The sequence below is a fragment of the Battus philenor genome, unplaced genomic scaffold (assembly GCF_028537555.1).
Source record: "Battus philenor isolate CCGP_79_NKW_IND1 unplaced genomic scaffold, ilBatPhil1.0.hap1 SCAF_11, whole genome shotgun sequence".
NCBI lineage: Eukaryota > Metazoa > Arthropoda > Insecta > Lepidoptera > Papilionidae > Battus > Battus philenor.
In genome coordinates, this window is record NW_027181673.1 from 4,881,127 (window position 1) to 4,902,050 (window position 20,924).

The 20,924-nt window shown below is 30.6% G+C and overlaps 2 protein-coding genes across 3 annotated transcripts in view; one reads left to right on the plus strand and one right to left on the minus strand.

Annotated features, from left to right (window-relative positions):
• Positions 1-4,574: 4,574 nt before the first annotated feature.
• On the minus strand, positions 4,575-14,594 carry Grp170 (Grp170 co-chaperone). Its single transcript, XM_068772642.1, has 9 exons — positions 14,442-14,594; positions 14,015-14,331; positions 13,744-13,886; positions 12,082-12,242; positions 11,200-11,354; positions 10,043-10,253; positions 8,436-8,668; positions 7,707-7,818; positions 4,575-7,275 (listed from the first exon to the last, which is right to left on the minus strand). The coding sequence occupies exons 1-9, from the start codon at positions 14,454-14,456 to the stop codon at positions 5,872-5,874; spliced, it is 2,751 nt and encodes a 916-aa protein (XP_068628743.1). The 5' UTR covers positions 14,457-14,594; the 3' UTR covers positions 4,575-5,871.
• Positions 14,595-15,516: 922 nt separating this feature from the next.
• The window catches only part of LOC137929803 (forkhead box protein N3-like), a 39,563-nt gene continuing 34,155 nt past the window's right edge, over positions 15,517-20,924 (plus strand). For both annotated transcript variants that reach the window (XM_068772914.1, XM_068772921.1), the window contains exon 1: positions 15,517-15,625. The gene's annotated coding sequence lies outside the window, so the exon portion shown is untranslated. The remainder of the gene's footprint in view (positions 15,626-20,924) is intronic.

The window sequence follows — 20,924 nt, forward strand, 5'->3', positions numbered from 1 at the left end:
GTCTGTGTAGTTTTTGTGAAAGAAAAGTTATTTTTTCAATATCAATAGAATGTCATTTGAATTTGGAGTATTGTAGATTGAATAAAAGAATGAAGACCGCCATTTTAAGCGGAACTTTAGCGCGTTCCGGTTTTTGTCTCGCTCCGTCGGTTGATTGTTAGCTCCCTTGTATTATGGCAATCTTAAACTAATTAAGAATCAACAGGAAATATCTCAAAGAGTCTTTTGTAAAATCAATTGTGCTTTTCATCTCAGCTCCGAATTCGGCATTCTATTGATGTTGGGATTTTAATCCAAACTACACAAGCAATTTGTATAGAGCAATTTAAATTTTATAAGGAATGGTCACAAATCCTTTTAGTTGATCAATTTATAAAAAATACCAAATCATTTTCTTAGAAACATTGGAAAAAGTCAAAAAAACGTCACAATTTATTTTGGAATTCCATTCATATTTTGAAGAATTACCAATAATAAAATACTAACACTTTATATCACTCAAAAGAATATTTGATTTACATTGTAAAAATATAAATAGTCTTTTTACATAGCTTTTATATGTGATTTATATACAACTCAGCACCTTAAAATCTTTTTTTTAATTATGTTACTATCTCTTTATATTTATTTTTTATTATGCTTAGTAGTAGTAGTTAGTATAAATATACTTCAGGATTTTTTGCTGTCCGTAGTTATAGCAGCGTATAGAATAGTCACCTTCTCTCTCCTCCATTGATTGCCGTAAGAGATGACAAAGGAAACAATATTTAGACGATGGACTGCAGTATCGCCCAACCCGCAAGACAAGCGTGGCGAGAATTGGCACAGTCTCCTATTGATAAATAACATAATGACTAGGCCCCGAGTCTCCGGCAGTTCCGCTATGCCTCGTGAGCGTAGCAGCCATGGTGACGGCGGAGCGGAGGGTGCTAAGGATTCTAAGTAGATGCCAAATTGCCTAACCCGTCGATGACTGGCTCTCGTAATAAAAACCCGATCAAGCCCTTGTGATAAGATTAGGCTGGCAGTTCCTCGGTGATACGATAACCCTAAAATACAGGAATCTACTCTACCAACGAGAAGGCGACCAACTTTCCCAAGGTGGTTTCGAATTTCTAGTCCCAAGTCTCTCATTAACAATATTATTACCATCGATAATATTTCGAGCCGGGTCGTTTACATAATACTCAGAATATCCAAACGATATTTGCTTAAGGTCATTTTTCGAATTTCTACGAAGTAGAATCTTTTTATAAGGACGTTAGTCGCGCTATACATACTTCCAAGACTAACTTCACTGTTGTTATGGTTGAATTTAGCACCAAGTTAGGCAAGAAAAGCGTTGAAGAGTTGAGAATGAAGGAATTTGAATTTTGGACAATGGAACTCCAGTGAAGAGAAGCTGGTCTACGTCCTAGAGAAAGGAATCTTCACGATGAACCCTTTCTTCCTGAAGCCGCCGAACCGGAAATGAACCTGGTAAAGTCCTGATAGTTCCATAAAAGATGAGAAAAACATCACCATCTTCAACACGTAACGTATCCGGAAGCTCTCTGAAAACTATTAGAAAGTATTTAAATCTTCACTCCGGCCTATTCGTGCAGATACGCTATAGTTCTAAAAGATGGAATGTAAAATGTGACTATGTTTTTAACATCTGATTACACAGCAGTGATACGGCGACGCTTAAAGTGAAGCCTTCCTTGTAGTTCATGCAACAGCCACAGAACGTACCAGCCAAAGTACGTAACAAGGTAACTTTAATGAAAGAAACGAGAAATAAATGTACGATCATTCATTCATTCCGTTTAGTTCGAATGAGAATAGATTACACTGCTTACGATAGTAGTCTTAGTGTAGTATTCTTATACAGTGTAATATGTAAGGCGGCACAACTTCACACACCTTCTCTTAGATGTTTACAATTTGCGACCACTGAGATCTGAATTATTTTTCAATAACAAAAATTTAATCTTTTAATTAACTATCCTACAGTAAAGTTTTTTTTCGTAAAAACATAGCAATTTTAAAAAAAAATATATAATATTATTGTATGTTTATGTAATTATTTTTTACACACTGGATCGCCGTTGTGTTTAATCTCATTTTCAAAAAGGGAATAAATAGAACCGTGAATGAGACGCTCTTTGTATGCATCGACCATTACATTAGTTTAAGTGTCCACTCATTACCAACTAATTTTCTTTATAACATTTACCTGTTTGCTGATAAAACTTTATGATATATATTTCTATATCACAAAGTATTATCAGCACTACATAGTTTTTTTCTCTTTTATCTTAAATAAAATTAAATTTTTACGGGTACAACCAAGTTCAATATACCGCGAGGTGATATATAATTTTATTTATATGTATATATTATTATTATCATCGAATATGTCTAATTCTCTTAGCAGAATGCATTTTAAAAGCAGTGGCGTACCTAGAACTTTTGCCGCCCGGGGCGATCTCCAGTTTGCCGCCCTTTCTATTATAAGTCAATCAAATAGTGGTTTTTATAAATTAATAAATAAATAAATTGTGTTAATTACACATAAATAAATTATTACGTTATTTAATCAATATTAATTAATACACAGAGTAAATTTTTTTAGACATATTTGTATGCACTCGTAAATATATTTATATGATATCTACTCTTCTAGCTTTCATACTAGAAAAATTGTGTATAATGCTCTCAAAATTTATATTATTTGTAATTTCTTGTTATTTTGTCAATATCGCAAGATTTTGTAGTCTTAATTGATTCATTGTAGAACGAAGATAATTTTTTATCAACTTCAATTTTGAGAAGCTTCTTTCGCAACTAGCGACACTGATTGAAATTTTAAAAAAAAATCTTATCTAAATTACAATGTTGGGAACAGAATTTTCCAACCTATACTGCTGAATAAATTTTAGCAGATCAAGAGGGCCCTTCTCCCCGTTTTTCTAATGTTTTGCCTCTTTTTTTAGTGTAGGTACAGCCATAAAAACCTGGATCCTTTTTCTTTTAATATGGAACTGTTCTTTATCAATGTCAATCAAGTCATTTATTTGACGTTCAAATTCTTCATTTAGTAGGTTACACGGTATTATACACGAATATTTTCTTACAAAGCCGTGCAACTGATCGAAGCGTTCTTTAATTCCTTTATAATTCTGTCCATAGATGAAAACATTTCTCTTCGTACTTCTTCTAAGGATATTATATTTTTTCATATTTTTTTATATTATATCATATTTTTTCTCCTTCTAACTCGACGCTTAGTCGATATCTCTAACTCTTCACAAATTATTTTGGCTGCTATAACAGCGTTTTGTACTAGCGTATCTCTCTGTTCCATGAAATGTGTTTGCAAAGAATTTAGTTTTATATGGCATTGGTGGACATTTAACCCTTTTACTTGCAGGTATTTTTGAGCGTCGTTAATTTCTAAAAGGACGGGTTCCCATAAATGAAGGTAACATAGAAAAGAAAAAGATTACATAGAATTGAATAATATTCCAGCATCTGATCTCGTTTAACTTTTTTCTTCTTCTAATAATCATAATAATCATTTATTATTCAAGAAAGAAAAAATTTAAAATAAATAAGTTGCTTTTTACAATTATAAGTAAATATAAAAAATGCCGCCCCAAGATAAGTGCTGCCCGGTGCGGACCGCACCCACCGACCCCCCCCCCCCCCCTAGGTACGCCACTGTTTAAAAGTAAGGCGCCGAAACAAATATTAAATTGTGTACCTAATATATTAAATTCTTATTATGTTAATTGTAATAATACCAAAGAGAATTAACAAAATTATTAACATTGATAGTTGTTATAATACATAATAAATTTATATTGTAATTATTTGTATTAATTTGCTATAACGCCATCTAGTGTCATAATATGCATTACTTTTTAAAAACTATTTCTTCATACGAGAGCCAGTCAGATTTGTAGTACACAACATTCACATCTTTAACTACTACAGCTCCTGTAATAGCTAAAAGTTTTAATTAATTTTTGCAACATACCTTTTTACATATTTTTTAGTTCAGCAAATTTGGTTTTAGCCCATACTAGTTCTACGTTAACCACTCGTATTATTTTGTATACAATACATTTATTTAATTAATAAGTGCTGGTCAATATTGTCGAAAGGATTTGTTATTAAATTATAGCTTGAGCTAATTTTGTTACTAGGCGATGAAACTACACTTATTTATCCACAATACATGTAGTCTCCCATTTTGCTAAGAAAGTAAACGGTATCATTGACCAATGAGATGAGTTCTAATTTTTTTAGTATTTACTGCCCAGCGAACATAATGTGTATTCTAACTCCAAAAAAAATAAACGAGTTTTTAGTGGGCGTTCTTTTGAGATGAGAGCGTCTTCAGAACCCTCTCAGCTCTAAGTTGAAAGATGCTTTTATAGGAAAACCTAATCTGCTTCTAGTTTCTGTACACATCTGTTCATTGTATATGACACTATATTGGTAATAATATGAAAAAAGAAATATATCGAGATACTTTAAAAACATTCTGTAGTGTGATCAAAATATCAAGTACAATAAAACAATAATTGAATGTTCTTTCAATAATTTATTTTCATTTGCGACTGGGTAGTGAACAAGTCTCTATGACGTTGCATAATTTATTAACACTGCCAGAACTGTTTTCTGATACCGACATCTTCAAAGAACAGTTTGCTGCCTCCATTCTTCAACTAAGGTGTTCTAATGAAACTATAAAAAAAGTTCAGCAAAAACGCTAAGCATTACTTGCTCGTTCATACGTTGATATTTTCTTCATTTCTTAAAAAAAAAAAAAACAAGTAAAAAGCAGAGAGAGACAAGCAAGTCTTAAAAATAATCTCTTCACTGAAAATACGTAGTTTTATGAAAAATTCCTAAATGCACAAAATAAGTCACAATGACGCACAATCTACAAGATTTATTAATTACGGTGCTAAAGAAAATAATTTTGTAACACTCGTTTTTATTATTACAAAATTATTTTGTTCCTATAAATAATAAACAAACTTCATCCAACGAAAATGTGATTATAGCAATACTGTAAAATAAGAACAACTATATCACGAACTTAAAGTAATAAATCCGCATGAAACACATTTTAAATAAATTCAGTATTGCCCGTAACAGAAAGACAGTCCGAAACACTCACAAATTTACAGTCACTCTATCACATTTATGTTTATATTAATAAATAAGACACGTCCTCGCGCTGTATAATCCATTGGGGTCCATTGCGAAAATCGAAGAATATTTTGCGTACCACATTAAACAAAACAAAAAACATTTAAAATCAATTTCATTTGTAACAAGATATATCGTAGACGATAGTGCAAAAGTAAGGAATAAACGGAGTTTGTTAATGATTTTGTACTACACTTAAATTAAAATAACAGTATATTATAAATAACCATATATATCTAATAAACCAAGAAGATTTCTAATGACACCAGCTAAGGAAAGACTATGAAAGAGATAATGTAAGCAACATTCACTAACGTCTAAGTTATATCAAAAACAATTCCAGTAGGAAGTAAAGAACACAGAATGAATGCTTTTGAGATTATAGCCATGCTTCTCTGAACTTGTTCGCTTTCCATACATTACATTTTATACACCTGCAGACAAAAATATGCATTGTGATGACATACACTTTAGCTTACAAGTTTGATCTATATCTATATAACGCAGTGTAATATCAAGTTAATAATTAGCTACAGGATATTCAGCCTCTAATAAACATAACATACTTTTGTGCGAGACTTTTGTGGTATATACGAAAAGTGAACAAATCCCATACATTTTCAGAGTAAAAAATAAATTATACTAATAAATTATAACACCTCATTATAATTCGGAATGTTCTGGATTGTCGTCAGATATTTGCGGTGTTTCATCGCCTCCAGTATCTTTCGGCTCGTCCGAGACTTCTGGTTTCTCTTCTTGTTCTTCCGTTTTTTCAGTTCCATCTTCTACTTGTTCTTGCTCCCCTTCTTTTTCGGATTCTATGACTGTTTCAGTTTTATTGTCCGCGTCTTTCTTAAGTGGTTTCTTTGGCCGCCAAATCTTCATTTTGTTAACTAGGTATTTCACTTCTCGATCTAAATTAGACATTTTCTCTCTTATGCTATCAACAGTCAGTTTTATGTCTTCATTCTTTTTCAATTTCTTCTGTTCCTCAATTGAGTTAGTAAGCCAAGACATTGTTTCGTCAATTTTCTTCTCTAATACACCAATTTCAACATCTGTGAATACATCGCGCTCTGCATTCGTTTCCTTAGTTAAGTTCTTTGCCATTTTAAGAAATTCTTGAGAACTATTGAGCATGTTGCGGATCGCAGCAACAGCATCTGGCCTCTCTCTATGCTCCCAGTGTTTGTAGAAAATGGGATTTGTTTTGTCTTTCAACAATGTAAGTTTTGCCTCATATACCTCTGTTTCGGCTTCATAACCTTCATCGTAAAGCCATTCCGAAATTTCACTGCATAGTTTTTTGATTTCTTCTATTTGTTCAGCTGTTCCACATTCAGCAAATTCATCCATATCTATTTTTAACTGTGCATCGACAACAAAGGCTTCTAGATTGTTCAATGCAGTCTCTCTTTCTACTCTTTTCTTATCAATTACGTTTAATTCTTTGATTTTATTCTTGGATTCCTTAAACTGTTCCGGTGTTAAAGGTTGTAAACTTAGAATCTGCTCTTCATTTTGTATTGGCTCTTTCAGCACTATTATCTTCGGTTTAGGTTTACTTTCCGTTTCTGTAGCATTCTGCTTGTCTGTGGTTGTTTCATTAGCTTTAGTTTCATTCTTTTCTGCCTCCTTTGTTTTATCCTCTACTTTATCTTCAACTTTCTCGTTTGCTTCCGTATCAGAACTAAACAATTTACTTATAGTACTACCAATCTTGGAAAGAGTGCTGTCTTTGTCTTCGTCATCTTCCGAGACCGTTTTTTCGGCTACAAATTCGACGTTGACTAGATTTAGAATACCAGAGTCGTCCATATTGAAATGCGCTTTAATACCCTTGTGTTCAACATTTTCTCCAGTGTGTTTAGCAAGAGCCTCGCTGACACCAGATAAAATTACCTGACTCAGGTTCAAATTTCCGATATAATTCAATTCAGTAGAAGGAATGTGATCTAGTTCAGCATAATTGACATTGAATGTGAAATCATCTGTGTGTTTATTAAATGTGATTACTTTCTTTTGAGGGTAGGGATTCATGGGTCCGAAAAGAGTCCTCTTTATCTGAAACAAAATAATATTATTGTTATGTTACCCAGGTATATAGACTGATTGGAAATAGGTAGTAAAAGGTGTCTATAAATGCCTTTAAAGCTTTTACTTCTTTTTCCTATCAATCTGTATAAAGTGATCTCTCTGAAATATGTTACTTTAATTGATTCTTTAATTGATTTAAATATGTAGCAATTTGTATTTTGAAAACATGTTTTCTTTCATTGATTTTTGGATAGGGTGTACCATAGATTAATTGACAGCAATTATGCTACCCATTCACCCGTTTGAAGCTTTTACGGGTATTTCCAACCAACCTGTATCCTCCAAGAAAATTTAATCAATCTAACAAGTAGAGAAACTTTATGGTATCGTATATTATAAAAAAATATATAAAATTACATATATAATCACTAAAAGTAAAATGTAATACTTTTACACACCAATTTATCATTGCCATCAACACTTCTGGTGAAAATTACTTGAATAGGCAATAGTACTGCATCACGAACATTTAAAGGAGCCACTTTGTATCCTGTGGCGAGTGACGCCGCCCTGAAAAAGAAGACACAAACATTATTTATTGTATAAGGAACAATACTAATTTTTTTTTTTGAAATATGCTATGATTTGATATGTAAACATTTTAAAACACAAATAAACTGTTATTTTATGATGTAATCTGGTGAAAATGTAGGTTCGAATTGAACAGTTCTAGAAGAGTAATTTGTTAGAAACTAGCTTTCTTTTAATGCATATAATTCATTTAGACTTCCTTTATTTTTATGTGTGTATATATATATATAAATATGTGTGTGTGCATATGTGTACATATATGTATATATGTAGTAAAACCTTCAAAAATGTAATCTTTATAAAACTTTTACACCTGTTCCTAATCACTCTATATATAGTGATTAGTATTAAATGATATATCAATTTTTTTTCAAAACTTATAGGCAGTACAAAGTCTGCAGAGACAAATATTAAACAACAAATAATTTATTAATATTATATAAATTATTAATATGCCATTTTGGACATCATAGACATCATTTCTGGAACCAAAGATTTTTCATAGGGTGTATGTATACATCAGTTGCTTATAAACTATACATTCACCCCTTTATATCTTTTACGCCTTTAACCGATCACTCTGTAACATTTCATACCTGTACACAGCACCCATGGTAGCAGCCTCATCTGCATTGATTGACCGGGCTGGTTCATGTCCAACAGCCTTGCGAAGTGCCTCGTGGACTGCCGGCGCGCGGGCTGCGCCTCCAGCTAGGATTAGCTTTGCACCACCACCGGAACCTGATGCAGCAGCCACAGCACGTTGGACTACACCTGCCACTCTACTCCACAAATCTGTACAAAGCTCTTCAAACTCTGCTCTGGTTACCTGTCAATATAAATTCCCTGTAACATCTTTCTTAATTCATCAAGCAAAGCATTCATCTATTACCATATGTTTTACCTATTATGAAGTACTACTTAAAATTTTAAAACATAAGCTGACAATCACAAAACATTTGTTCTTGTCTCTAGAAATATTAAATTCTGTCTAATTATTCTCAAGATTTGTTCAATGCTTATGTTAGCTGCCTTATAAACCTTGTGCGACAAATTTGCAATAAAGTTCTGGATACACCCACCACATTTATCCCCACTTATATTGAAATATCTACATTTGGATTAAGTACTGTAAAGGACTCCATGGTTAATTCATTCACATAAGCCATAGACAGTTATAACCATGTCATAATAAATGACACATTTCAAACATTTGAGATCATAAAAAAATCTTACAAAATTGATAGTTGACAATTATTGTATTTAATAGTTTGTAACAAAAATACTTTCAAAAAACTATATGGGTATTCTTCCTTAAAGATATACCATTATGTAAAATAAATTACATATGAAAAACCCAAAATTCAGATACAGTAAAGCACCGTAATTGCGTAATAGCGATAATCAAATTATTGTTGTTTCCAGATCTAATTCAAAAATTTCACAAATTATTAGGTTAGTTTTCAAAAATGTATTACAAAAACATGTATTTATAAATGACATTTCACAGAGATTAGATTAGAGACTATGTCGGCTGTAGTCCACCATGTGTACCCATTATGAAAAATGGATTTCATTTACCTTATACAGCCTTAAGTCATACTGATTTATGCTCTGTTTTTTTTAACCATTTGTGTCACGATTTGGACTATACGTTTTTTACACGGTAAATGCTTAGGGGAGTGCATAAAAACATTTGTGCAAAAAATAGTTATGACAAAGTAAATTTCGCAACTCAAAAAAACCGTGTAAATTGCAATAACCCAGATTAATTTAAAAAAATCATGCAAAAAAGGTAATAATGAAATCATTATTACGTAAGTATTTATAAAACGAGAATAATTTATAAAAATACAAATTAAAATTAAGAATAAAAACCAATTTTGTAACTATTAATCATTACTTGATAACAATAATGTGCATTTATTACAGACTAGGCCTTGCTGGCTTTTTGCTACAAAGAATAAGTTTTTGCAAGCGCTATCAAAATTAGAATTTTAAAAAATTATGTTGATGAATCTCAACATAATTTTTTAAAGGACAAAAAATTTATGTAAAAAAAGTTATTCATTCTTATCCATGGACTGCGTTATTTCAAAATCATAAAGGAAATGTGTATGATTTATATAAAAAAACAATATACAAATATCTATTTTCATTCAAATTCTATTGTACCTTTCATTAATACAAAATCATAACTTACCAAAACTTTAAAATCCTTGTCATCCATAAGATTCTCAATTTGGGCATAGTGCTCCGTATTAGCTGATAGAACAATTTTCAATCTTTCTGCCTCTCGCAGCAGCTTCGCCATAGCTCTGGGTGAAGCTCTCACATCACCACCGCCATTTGCTTTCCAAGCTTTGATTAAGTGTTCACGTAGACGTAATGTCATCTCAAAACCACCCAAAGTTCTGTATTAAAAAGAGAAAAAGTGAATTTTATAATTTAATGTTTTATTGTTTATATTGTCAAAAACTCTATTAGTGTAACAATCGACTGTCATAATATTAATGGAATATTGATTGTTTTAAAATACACTGGAAACTGGCTAGATAGAAGTTGCTGCAACTTGGCCTAAAAAATATGGTACTATTCAGTTTTATTAGGTTTACTATATCAAATACTGTATACAATACAACTGCAAAGATAACTTTACAACACTCCTTTTTCTTCTCTGTTTTCTTACTTTTTTTTGGTTTTTAACATAACCTAAATTATATAACCAATTAAATTAATATACTTAACAGTTGCTTAACTTAAGTTATAGTATAAGAAGGACCTGATAATTAAATACGACAGTGTATAGTAAAAATATTTTTTTTGATTTGGTATCTATCTGGACGGCTTTTTGGAATATCCTGCTACTTCTTGCTGGTAGGTAAGAAATTATTTATTATATCTAAAGAAAATACTTTGCATAGTTATAGTACACAGTATGTCTTTGCTAGATGCGAATGTGGAAAGACCACATCTCCAATAAAACGAAAATTGAACTGATCAACAACCTGATCACAAGAAATTGAGGCTCTTGAGCATTTGCATACAAAGAATCTTTAAGTTCTTCAGACAATCGAAAACCCTAAAAACTAGCGCAAAGTATATAAAGTATATAGGGAAATAGATCCAAGAAGGAATACACAACATACTTTAACATAGAAAATGAATATCAAAGATTATTTTGTATTTTAAAGTTTATTACATTATGATTGTCTGTAAGAAATTGCCTTGTGTGATAAGACAGCCCATTGTACCTTTTTGTTTATTATTATGAAACTATTTAAATGTATCCTAGTGTGTACAATAAAGAATATTAAATAAATAAAAAAAATAAAGTGCTTTTATTATATTTTTACAAACCTGTCAAATCCAACACCAATAACTTGCAACTGTGGTACTGTTTCAACATAGCCTCTTTCCTTTATTTTAACATTTTTGTATTCTACCAATGCAGCTTTAGTAGATACCGCGCCCATGTCAAAGAACAGAGTGTACCAAGCAGTTTCATTAATTTCCTGTAAATAATAATTATTTTATAGACATCTTGATACATGACTATAAAAAATGTATAAATTAAGTGAATACATCTTTCTAGTGAACTAGAACACCTACAGCAATGTTAAATATAAAAGTTATAAATTTGTATAGAAATAAATAAAGTAAACAAATCTTTAATGTTAGGATACAAAATTATCTTAACTAAAGGAAATATTTTTAATGAATTAAACATTTATGATAAGGGAAAATATAATTTATACTTTTGCCAAACAGAGGCGTCCTCTATCACTCATTCTATTGTTAAACTTTATTTTATTTCATATTATTCAATATCAATTCCGATAGCAGAACTATAAACCTGAGTGGTTTCTTGTATTCTTACTATCAATATATTGTAACCATTATTTATAGAAAGTAGGACTTCAACAAATTCAAAAACCATGGGAATTATTAATATAAGATATAAAAATTAAATTATGATTAAAAATTATAATAGAAATGGAAAAAAACTTATGATGTAAGCAATTAAAGAAAATAAACATGAATTATGACTACTTCAATGAAAACTGGGCTTTCAGTTGCAAAAACCTGTACATCATGTACATGTTTGTGTGAATATAATTACTATTTTATTTTGTTACTTTTCATCTTCTTTTAACATCAAATAAAAAAACTAGGTAAAGATCCTTGTAACTCTAATGCTAACTTGTTTTAAGGATATTTAAATAAATATAAATTACAAACCTTCCGTCTAAATATTCCATAGTTAATACCAATAGCTGTATAGTCATTAATAAGTTGTAGCACATTGAGTCCTGCAAGGGCTGCAGCATCCTTTAAAGCTCTCCTCTCTACTTGATTGAAATAACCCGGCACTGTGATCACACATTCACTGATAGGTTGACCTGTAATTTTTCAAATGCAGTTACTAGACCAACTACATACAAATATAAATAAATAAAAATTATTATCTAAATGTGTCACTAGGATCTAATTAATTAATACTAATTATTCACCTATTTTTTGTATATTTTTGTTAGGGCACAAGGTGTTAATGAAAAAAAATGGCAAGAGTGCAAAAAACATAAACCACAGAATAAATAAAAACACTTGTTTTTAGCTGCCAAACATTTTCAGTAAATCAAAACCATATAATCATACCAGGATGTAATCAAACAAAAAACATTGTGTACCATAATGTATTACTATAAAAATATATTCACCTACATATGAAAGCAGAAAACATATTTTAATATGAATTCTTCATTTACTATAACATTAGCTCCATAAATAATGTAATCAATTTGAAATGCTGTATATTTATTAATATGTTTCTTTTGCATTGGACCGCAAAACTTATTATGGTCATTGTGGAGTCTTTAGAAAGCTATAGTCATAAATAAATGTATGGTCAAACAAATTTGAATATTTTATGTGAAAATAAGGATTGCTTTACAAGGTTGTGTTGCATATATAAGCTGGTGTAAAATTTAATGGGGTGAATGTATAGCTCATTTGTCAGAAACAACTTTAAAAACGCTATTTCCAATAACCTGTATAAAGTGATCACTCAGAAATATGTTACATTAATACATTTTTTCTATTGGCATGCAACAGGCTAGCAAATTTTGGCAGTACAGTTTGCAAGGACAGACAGAAAATAATTATTAATTTTTATATGCAGTAATCTGAATTTTGAAAATGCTTTTTATTCATGACATTATCTACTAAATCTTAAACAGGATGTGCTATATATCAATTGACTATAAAGATTTATACCTATAATCAGTCACACTGTATTAATGCTAAAAACATCAATATTGCTCCTCCTTATTAATTTCTTTTCAGATATTACTATATTTTTAGATTATAGGACAATTGACAAACTACACCTCAAATACATGATTAAAAAATATATTTTAAAGATATTTTTCAATCATGATTATTCATCTGTTAACATTACACATGATAACAATATTTAATTTATCTTTGTACCATATATTTATCCCATTAATTTGCCATAATAATGTATGTCTTCTTTAATTTTAGTGTATTTATTTAATATTAAAATGTCCATCTTTCTACTTATAAGGATACATCTTTTGATCCAAACAATATAATACTTAAATATTTATTACATTTTAATAGTATGAATTATTATGTTGATACATTTTATTAATTCTATACAATTATATACATTTTTAGACTGGTCCAACAGATTGTAAAAACTTTCACATTAAAGTTACATTACAAGCATTAAAAAATATTACCAGTAACTGATGTAGCAATTGCTGATGTAATCACTTGGAGAATAAATGAAACATACTGTATCCATAAGCATTACTAAAATGAAGATAGCTTAAATAGGTAAGAAACAACCCTACCACCATAATAAAAAGTACATACCATGGCTGATCTCCGCAAACTCTTTTGCCTTAGCTAAGAGTTGTGCAACAAGTTCCTCAGGAGTGAATTTTGTATTTTCATCATGCACAAAAACAGGGGTGCCACGTTCTGATGCAATCAAGTCATAATATGGAAAACGTTCCCTAAAATGAGGAAGATAATTGATATATTTCTTTTAATACAAAATGAAGTCACTTTCTGTTTAAAAAAAATAAACAAGTATGTGGGGCGATAACCCAAAAAGCGCTTGATATTTATTTTAAATACTCACTTGTAAGCTTTCACCAGAGGATGATCGAATGGTTTTCCTAATAAATCTAATAAGAATTTATAAGTGTTCTTCGGAAATCTGACGCCCACAGTAACTGCGTCTTCTCCGAATGTTCGCACTCCGTCCCGAAATGCTACTACAGCCGGCGTTTTGCGTTTTGATTCTTTATTTAATACGATCTCCATAGGCACACCAGGTGACACGATGCCGATTTTCATCCATTCCGACCCTAAGTCTATGGATATTACAGCTGCCGCGTCGGCGTTTTGACTAAGAAGTAATGGTAACAACACCGCACACAAAATAGTGTACATTTTCTGTGAAATAAAACATATATTATAACTTCAATATTTTATCAACACGTAGTACCGATTCCGGAAAATGTCTGTCAAATTTCGTTTTAAGACGCAAAATGAAATGCACTTACGATATTTAAATTCATCTTCTGTTAAGAAATGACATAAATCTGGCTAGTAGAATCAAATTCTTGTCTTACAATGCTAAAGTAGTTAGAATATCTAATACATTATTGTTTAGCAAAGTGGGCCAGCTAGTTAAGTCCACGTCAAGTTTAACGTGTTTTCTTCTTTCTGGATAGCAGCATTATTGCCACTTAACAAAAGTTGATTTTATATATTTGCTAAATAAAAGTAAAAATATAAGTTTTAAGAAATATTATTAATATTTAATTTTATTAACAACTAACAATAAGTTTTCGGTAACAATCCATGTAATCTTATTTAATGTAACTAATTTACATTGCGCTTGTTTTACTCTAAATATTACATTTTTAATTGTTATTAATAAACATTATCCTGTTTAGTCATGTTTATAAATAAAAATATAATACATTCCAGATATTAAATTTGTACGATTCACAGAATTTTCAGTTATTAGAGGTGATTAGTTTGTTTATGCTTTAAATTGATTATTTTTCCTTTACACTGACGCCAAAATATTAACTGTAATTTGTAAGTAATATATTGAAAATAAATGTGAAGTACTCGAAAATTTAAATAGAATTTAGTTTATATTTTGGTGTTTTAAATATACAATTATTATTTTGTCGTTTAAACGTATTACCTTACATTAATTTACACATAAATTTTCGAATTATAGTACTGTTTTCTACTAATTTTTCATTTTACCTTAGAACACTGTACTTTAATCATTGATCCAGTGATTTAAAGCAAAATGTGCATATTTCGTAACATTATCAATAAATAAAATCTTATTAGGCACTTAATAAATATTTTAAGTTCTAGCGGCTTATTATAAATAAGAGACTACTCCGAAATAGAATAAAATATTCACAAAGTAATTTGTCTGACTATTGCATAATTATTAGACTATAAAACGTGGATTTAGTGCACCCATGAAAAACTACCGTAAGAAAACTTGGAAACTGTCATGGTTACACATAGACAAGGAAATTTGTATCAAATCGTATTTTGTATCATATGTTTATTTATGTAGGTTACTCTTTAGTTCATGGTCTGATTGGGTGTTGAGGTGTTTGTTGAGTGTTGATTTCAAGAACGGTGGCCGCGGAATGCTGTTTGTTGTTATTAATTTCTAATTTGTGCTCAACACCAACGTGACATCTTTAAGGTGAGCTTAGTATCCTTTAACACCGTTGTTTTACATTTTTTCGTCCATTTCATGTGATGTTTGGTTTTATATTTCATAAATAAAAAGAATTCTGATAGGATAACGTTTTCCACGCATATATGCGTATTATATTATTTTGTTGTTCGAATAACAACAGAATAATCTTAAGTAACGTCTGACCTATCGTACAACGTGTAACGTTGGGTATCGTTTACACGCGGATCTAAAAATGTTACGAGTCGCCTGAAGTATGCAAAGACGTAGACGTTAGCGCTCCATCTAAATATGGAACGGATGCTTGACTGTCGTGTTAGTGTGATGTCCTCCATGTCGGTCGTCCGCTGTCCCTGCAGTTATGTAATGGCCCTTGGGACTCCGCGTCAGCACGTGCATCGAATTGCACGTCGTATTTTCCACGTATGAGGCACGGCGCACTTGGCCGCGCACGCGGTCGCTCTCTGAACCACAGTTTCCTAGCAACACGTTGTTGACGCTACTGCCGACCTAATGAATACAAAAACACATGGTAATTATTGTTACATCACATCACCTGACACGCGTAGGTATTTTCGAGGGTTTCGTATTTTCACGACATATTAAATAAACTACAACAATTGATTGATTTTGAGGGACTATTTGTGATATGTGAGTGGTTATTTATTACTATTTAACTTATTTCTGACCTTTTTTTTGTATAACTCTTTCATGTATAAGTTTATCAAAGTTATGTCCACTTATCCTAAACTCTTGTTTAACATCAAAGATGACTATTCCCAGTCTTCACCAGGTGATCACAGTAAGCAGGATAAAAATAGCAAGACCTTAGAGCCGGCCTACTTATCACTTCACACTTCCTATAAGAATTCTAAAAATAAATGGCTCCCAGAAAAACAATGTGGTAGTTACACATTTCTTGTTTAACTAATTAACATGAGTAGAAATCATTAATTTATGTTATGAATAATTGTTCCATATTAAATTATTTAAAGATATGCTTAAATCCTTCTCTAATTTAAAATTTGTGTGAGTTATATCATCTTCACACATATATCTATATCTTAAATAATATCAATAATATCAAGGCCACATAATCTTTTATATGATAACAAAATATCTTAATTTATCTAGTAATTCATGCCATAGTCTACATTTTTGTTCTGTCCTTCATTAAGTTATTTAATAAATAAAAAGCAATAATACATTCAATAAATAAAAATTCAAATGACATGTTTATAATGTTAACTTTGGGATATCAACTTCTTTCATTAATTATTCTCTTTCAGTATCAACTGTTAATAATATGTTAGTGGCAGAATCAAATTTTGTGTTTTAAATATTTCTGTTTTATGTGCTGATCAACTATTTGTATTAATCAAGTTTTTGAAAATATTGTAGAGCTTGTTATTCATATAAATTGTATTACCCAGTACAATGACATATTAGTGTCTAAAACAATGGTTATATTTATACACATCCATCATAGATTGCCTTGAAACTATTTTTAATGTTTTTATCAAAATTTTGTTCACAAATTTAAGAAGAGTAATAGAGTAACTTGATTGACAAATTATGTACATATAACACAGGTTGAAATAGTATTAGTAGTAACTTTTTTGTGACAATGCCAATTGTTGTTTGCTTGTTAGAATTTATAGCTATATATGGAGTCATAGTGTTTGCTAGTCCTATAAACTGTATCTAATCACAATGCCTCTGAAACGTCAGGTGGGTGTAACATGATTTCTTTCACTAGATTGGGAGCTGACCAATCTCATATCACTTCAATAGACACCTTAAATAATACAGCATAAAATTGCGTAATATATTGCGTTTTAATAATATCAGACATTTTAAAATAAATACAAGAATGTTTAGGTTTTACAATGCTGTTAGTGATAAGATAATATGAGGTATATTTTGATTGTTTCATTATGGTTTACGCTTATATGAATGATAATTAGATATACCAGGTTTTATAACATCTGCAGCTTCTATGTTATAGATGAAAATTATTAAGATTAAGAACCATATTAAGAATATTTAAATTTACTATTGAAAAAAAAATCAATTTTTAACAAAAGCTGTAGTTTTATTGGCCACCATAATAGTAATTGTATACAAAATCTCTCCTGAAAGATGTTAATAATGTATAATTTTTCTAGGATTTTCTAATAAATTTTTATTTCTTGCACATTCAATTTTTAAATCAGTTATTGAAGCCCACACGTCACTATACGATTATCGAACTATTATTTATGATATTTTTTTGCTAATCTGTTATTCAATATCTTCAAAAGATGGCGGTCGATTGACGGTAAAGTGCGTTGCGATGGTGAATGAGCGGTTTTCAGTCCGTCTCCGCCCTGAGTACTTCCTGTACACGTCTTATACTCTACGTTGCAATAGATTGAATATTTTTCTATTAATATTTACGTTAACTTATTTTTATTCACCCGTCATTTTCTTGTTTAATTTATTTAATCTAGCTGTAAGTAGGAAAAAAAAATTAAAAATCGAAATCAGTTCGAATATTACGTCAGTTAAATGGTTTCAGTTTTGTCTAGGCAACTTTTTGGTAGACGCAAACTTGCGATACTATTAAAGTAAAGTTATTTTAAACAGTTTAATTAGAAACGAACGATTCTTTTATAACCATTCTTGGTGTAAATTAAATTCATTATATCTGTAAAAACATACGGGATTCAAAAACAGTGGCCAAATAAGCACCGCGATAATACGAGCCACTTTTCGAAATTTTACATTTTTCGCTTTTTTTTACAAAAGTACAAAATGTGTATTGAAATTAAACATTACGGTAATTTAAAAGAAATATTGAAAAATAAACGAACGATATCAATTACAAAAAATAATTACACAAAAATAAAAGAAAGACTCGGTTACATTTATCGCGGGCTACAAATAATTCTCTCAGAGCCGCATGTGGCTCGTGAAATTAAGTATAAAACAAGGTATATTGTAGACGTTACAAAATTAATAGAATACATGGATGATGAAATTAATAAAATATATGGATGAATATGAATCCAAGTCTTCAACAAATTGGTTGATAAACCCGAATTTAATACATATATGTATAAAAATATTAATGTACAGGCGGACAAAGTATGTTATAATTATATGTAGTAAATGTATTTCATAATTATATTTTTTTCTTCGTTGACAGATATAGCTTTTTATTCATATTTATAAATTGTCTAGATAGATTTTACCACAGTGGCTTACATTTAACGAAACAGTAGGGCATAAACTATGAGATGTTCAGCGGTACAGGACTGATATTTGCTTTTTCTTATTTTCGATTCCCGGGATACAATCTCTCATATAATCCACATTGTGCATTAATTACATAGGATTGCCACTGCTCACAAATAAGTTTCCAGAGGATGGGTAGCAGTGTCATTTGCCTACCATAATACCGCAATGTGTTTGCCTATCTGCCTGCAAAGCATGGCGATATAGTATATCCCCCCGTAGATATTTTTGGAGGAAGTCCTATGTTTTCGGACGGCATAAACCTAACTTCACCCTAACTGATCAAAAATAGTTGTTAATGATCTTGAGTCCTAGAAGTGATCACCTATGATGTTGTGATGTGTAGGATATTGAAGCTTATTAACTTTGTTTTTTCAGAAATATTTTTTAACATTACATACTACTCAAATAAAACTAAAGACTTTATAAGACGCTAGATGCAGGCCGTTGCCAACCGGTTCTTTAAAAAATTCCTGTGGGAGGCCTTCGTCCACCTGTGGACGTCCCTATGATTGAAGTCAATTTATAATTAATCAGGTGATGACATAAATATGACTTTTCCAAGAAACATTCAAAATAGTGTCTTAAGGCATAGCTTATCCGAACTCTGTTATAAAATTTAGAAGTTCAAAAAATTGACCGAAATGCAAACGATTTATGGATGAAGTAGAATAATATTTAAAAATAGATCTGATTGAAAATTTAAAAGAATCTCGAATGTTCTGCAACGAATAAAATGTGAAAGTGGATATACAAATACGTATCTCGGTGCATATAGTTACACGCTGGCTGTCATCGATTCCGGAAACAGAACGCTTCGTTTTACGTCACCGGCGCCCTTTCTAGCCTGTAACGTCACCAGTTCATTTGCCTGATTTCATAAAAAAAATATATAGTTTAACACAAAATATGTAACCGAAAAATAAATACAAAATTGTAATTTATTTTTTGGTTGTACAGAGTGATTTGATTAGTTATAAATGTAAAAGGTTTTAATATGGTGAATATACAGCTTGTTTGTTAGCAAAAAATTTTTCAAAATTTTTAATCAACCTGTATAAAGTGAATCACTCTAAAAGACGTTACATTATTTTTTTTCTTGCAATGCGATTGGCCAGTAACTTGTGGCAGTAGTGTGATGGGACAGATATTAAAAAAATAATTTGCATACGTAATAATCCGAATTTTGCTATTACCTTACTTTTGCTATTTATTATTTCTGATTAAGTTGATATTTAGATTGGATGTATGATATTTAATTGACAGCAAATGAACTATGCATTTACCCCTTAAAAATTACAACTTTTTGCAATCACTCTGTATAGGTCATCGTCTCTACAATAACGAGGAAGGCTTACATCTAGGGGCCAAGGTGGGAGAGCAATATGTTGATGTCGTATAATTTAATTAGTATACGTATAGTTATATTAACGTACTTACATGTAATCTCATGTTATAAAATCCTTACAATTTGTTCTTCTTATTATAAAGTTCAAAGGGAAGATGTTATATTCTATCGATTTATGGAATATCTGTAAACTCTTATAAGAAGGTTTATAAATTCGCAGAAAATACAAGCAACATGTTCCGACGTTACCATAGCCTCAATCGATCGTGTATTATACAAGGAAAGTCCTTTCAAAGATATATTCAAAATCCTATATATCTATATATATAAAAATTAATCCCTATTTACCTTGGTAACGCCAGTACTTGAGAACGGCTTTATCGATTTTATTCATCTTTTTATAAGCTTCCTAATACTCACTAAAAGATTCTTATGAGAATTTCTTTCAGAGAATTGCACAGAATGTTGAAAAATTTCTGAAAACATAAATATATTTTCTATTAAAACTTCGCGTGATTGTTAGTTCACGCGATACAAATTTATGTATTCATATACAACAGCTGCATCGCTCAGTGAGTTAGTCATAAAATGTATTTATCTATTTCGCAGTTAATCAATAACTTCTTTTGTTGTACAGGGTGATTGATTACAGATGTAAAAGCTTTTAAACAGGGAAAT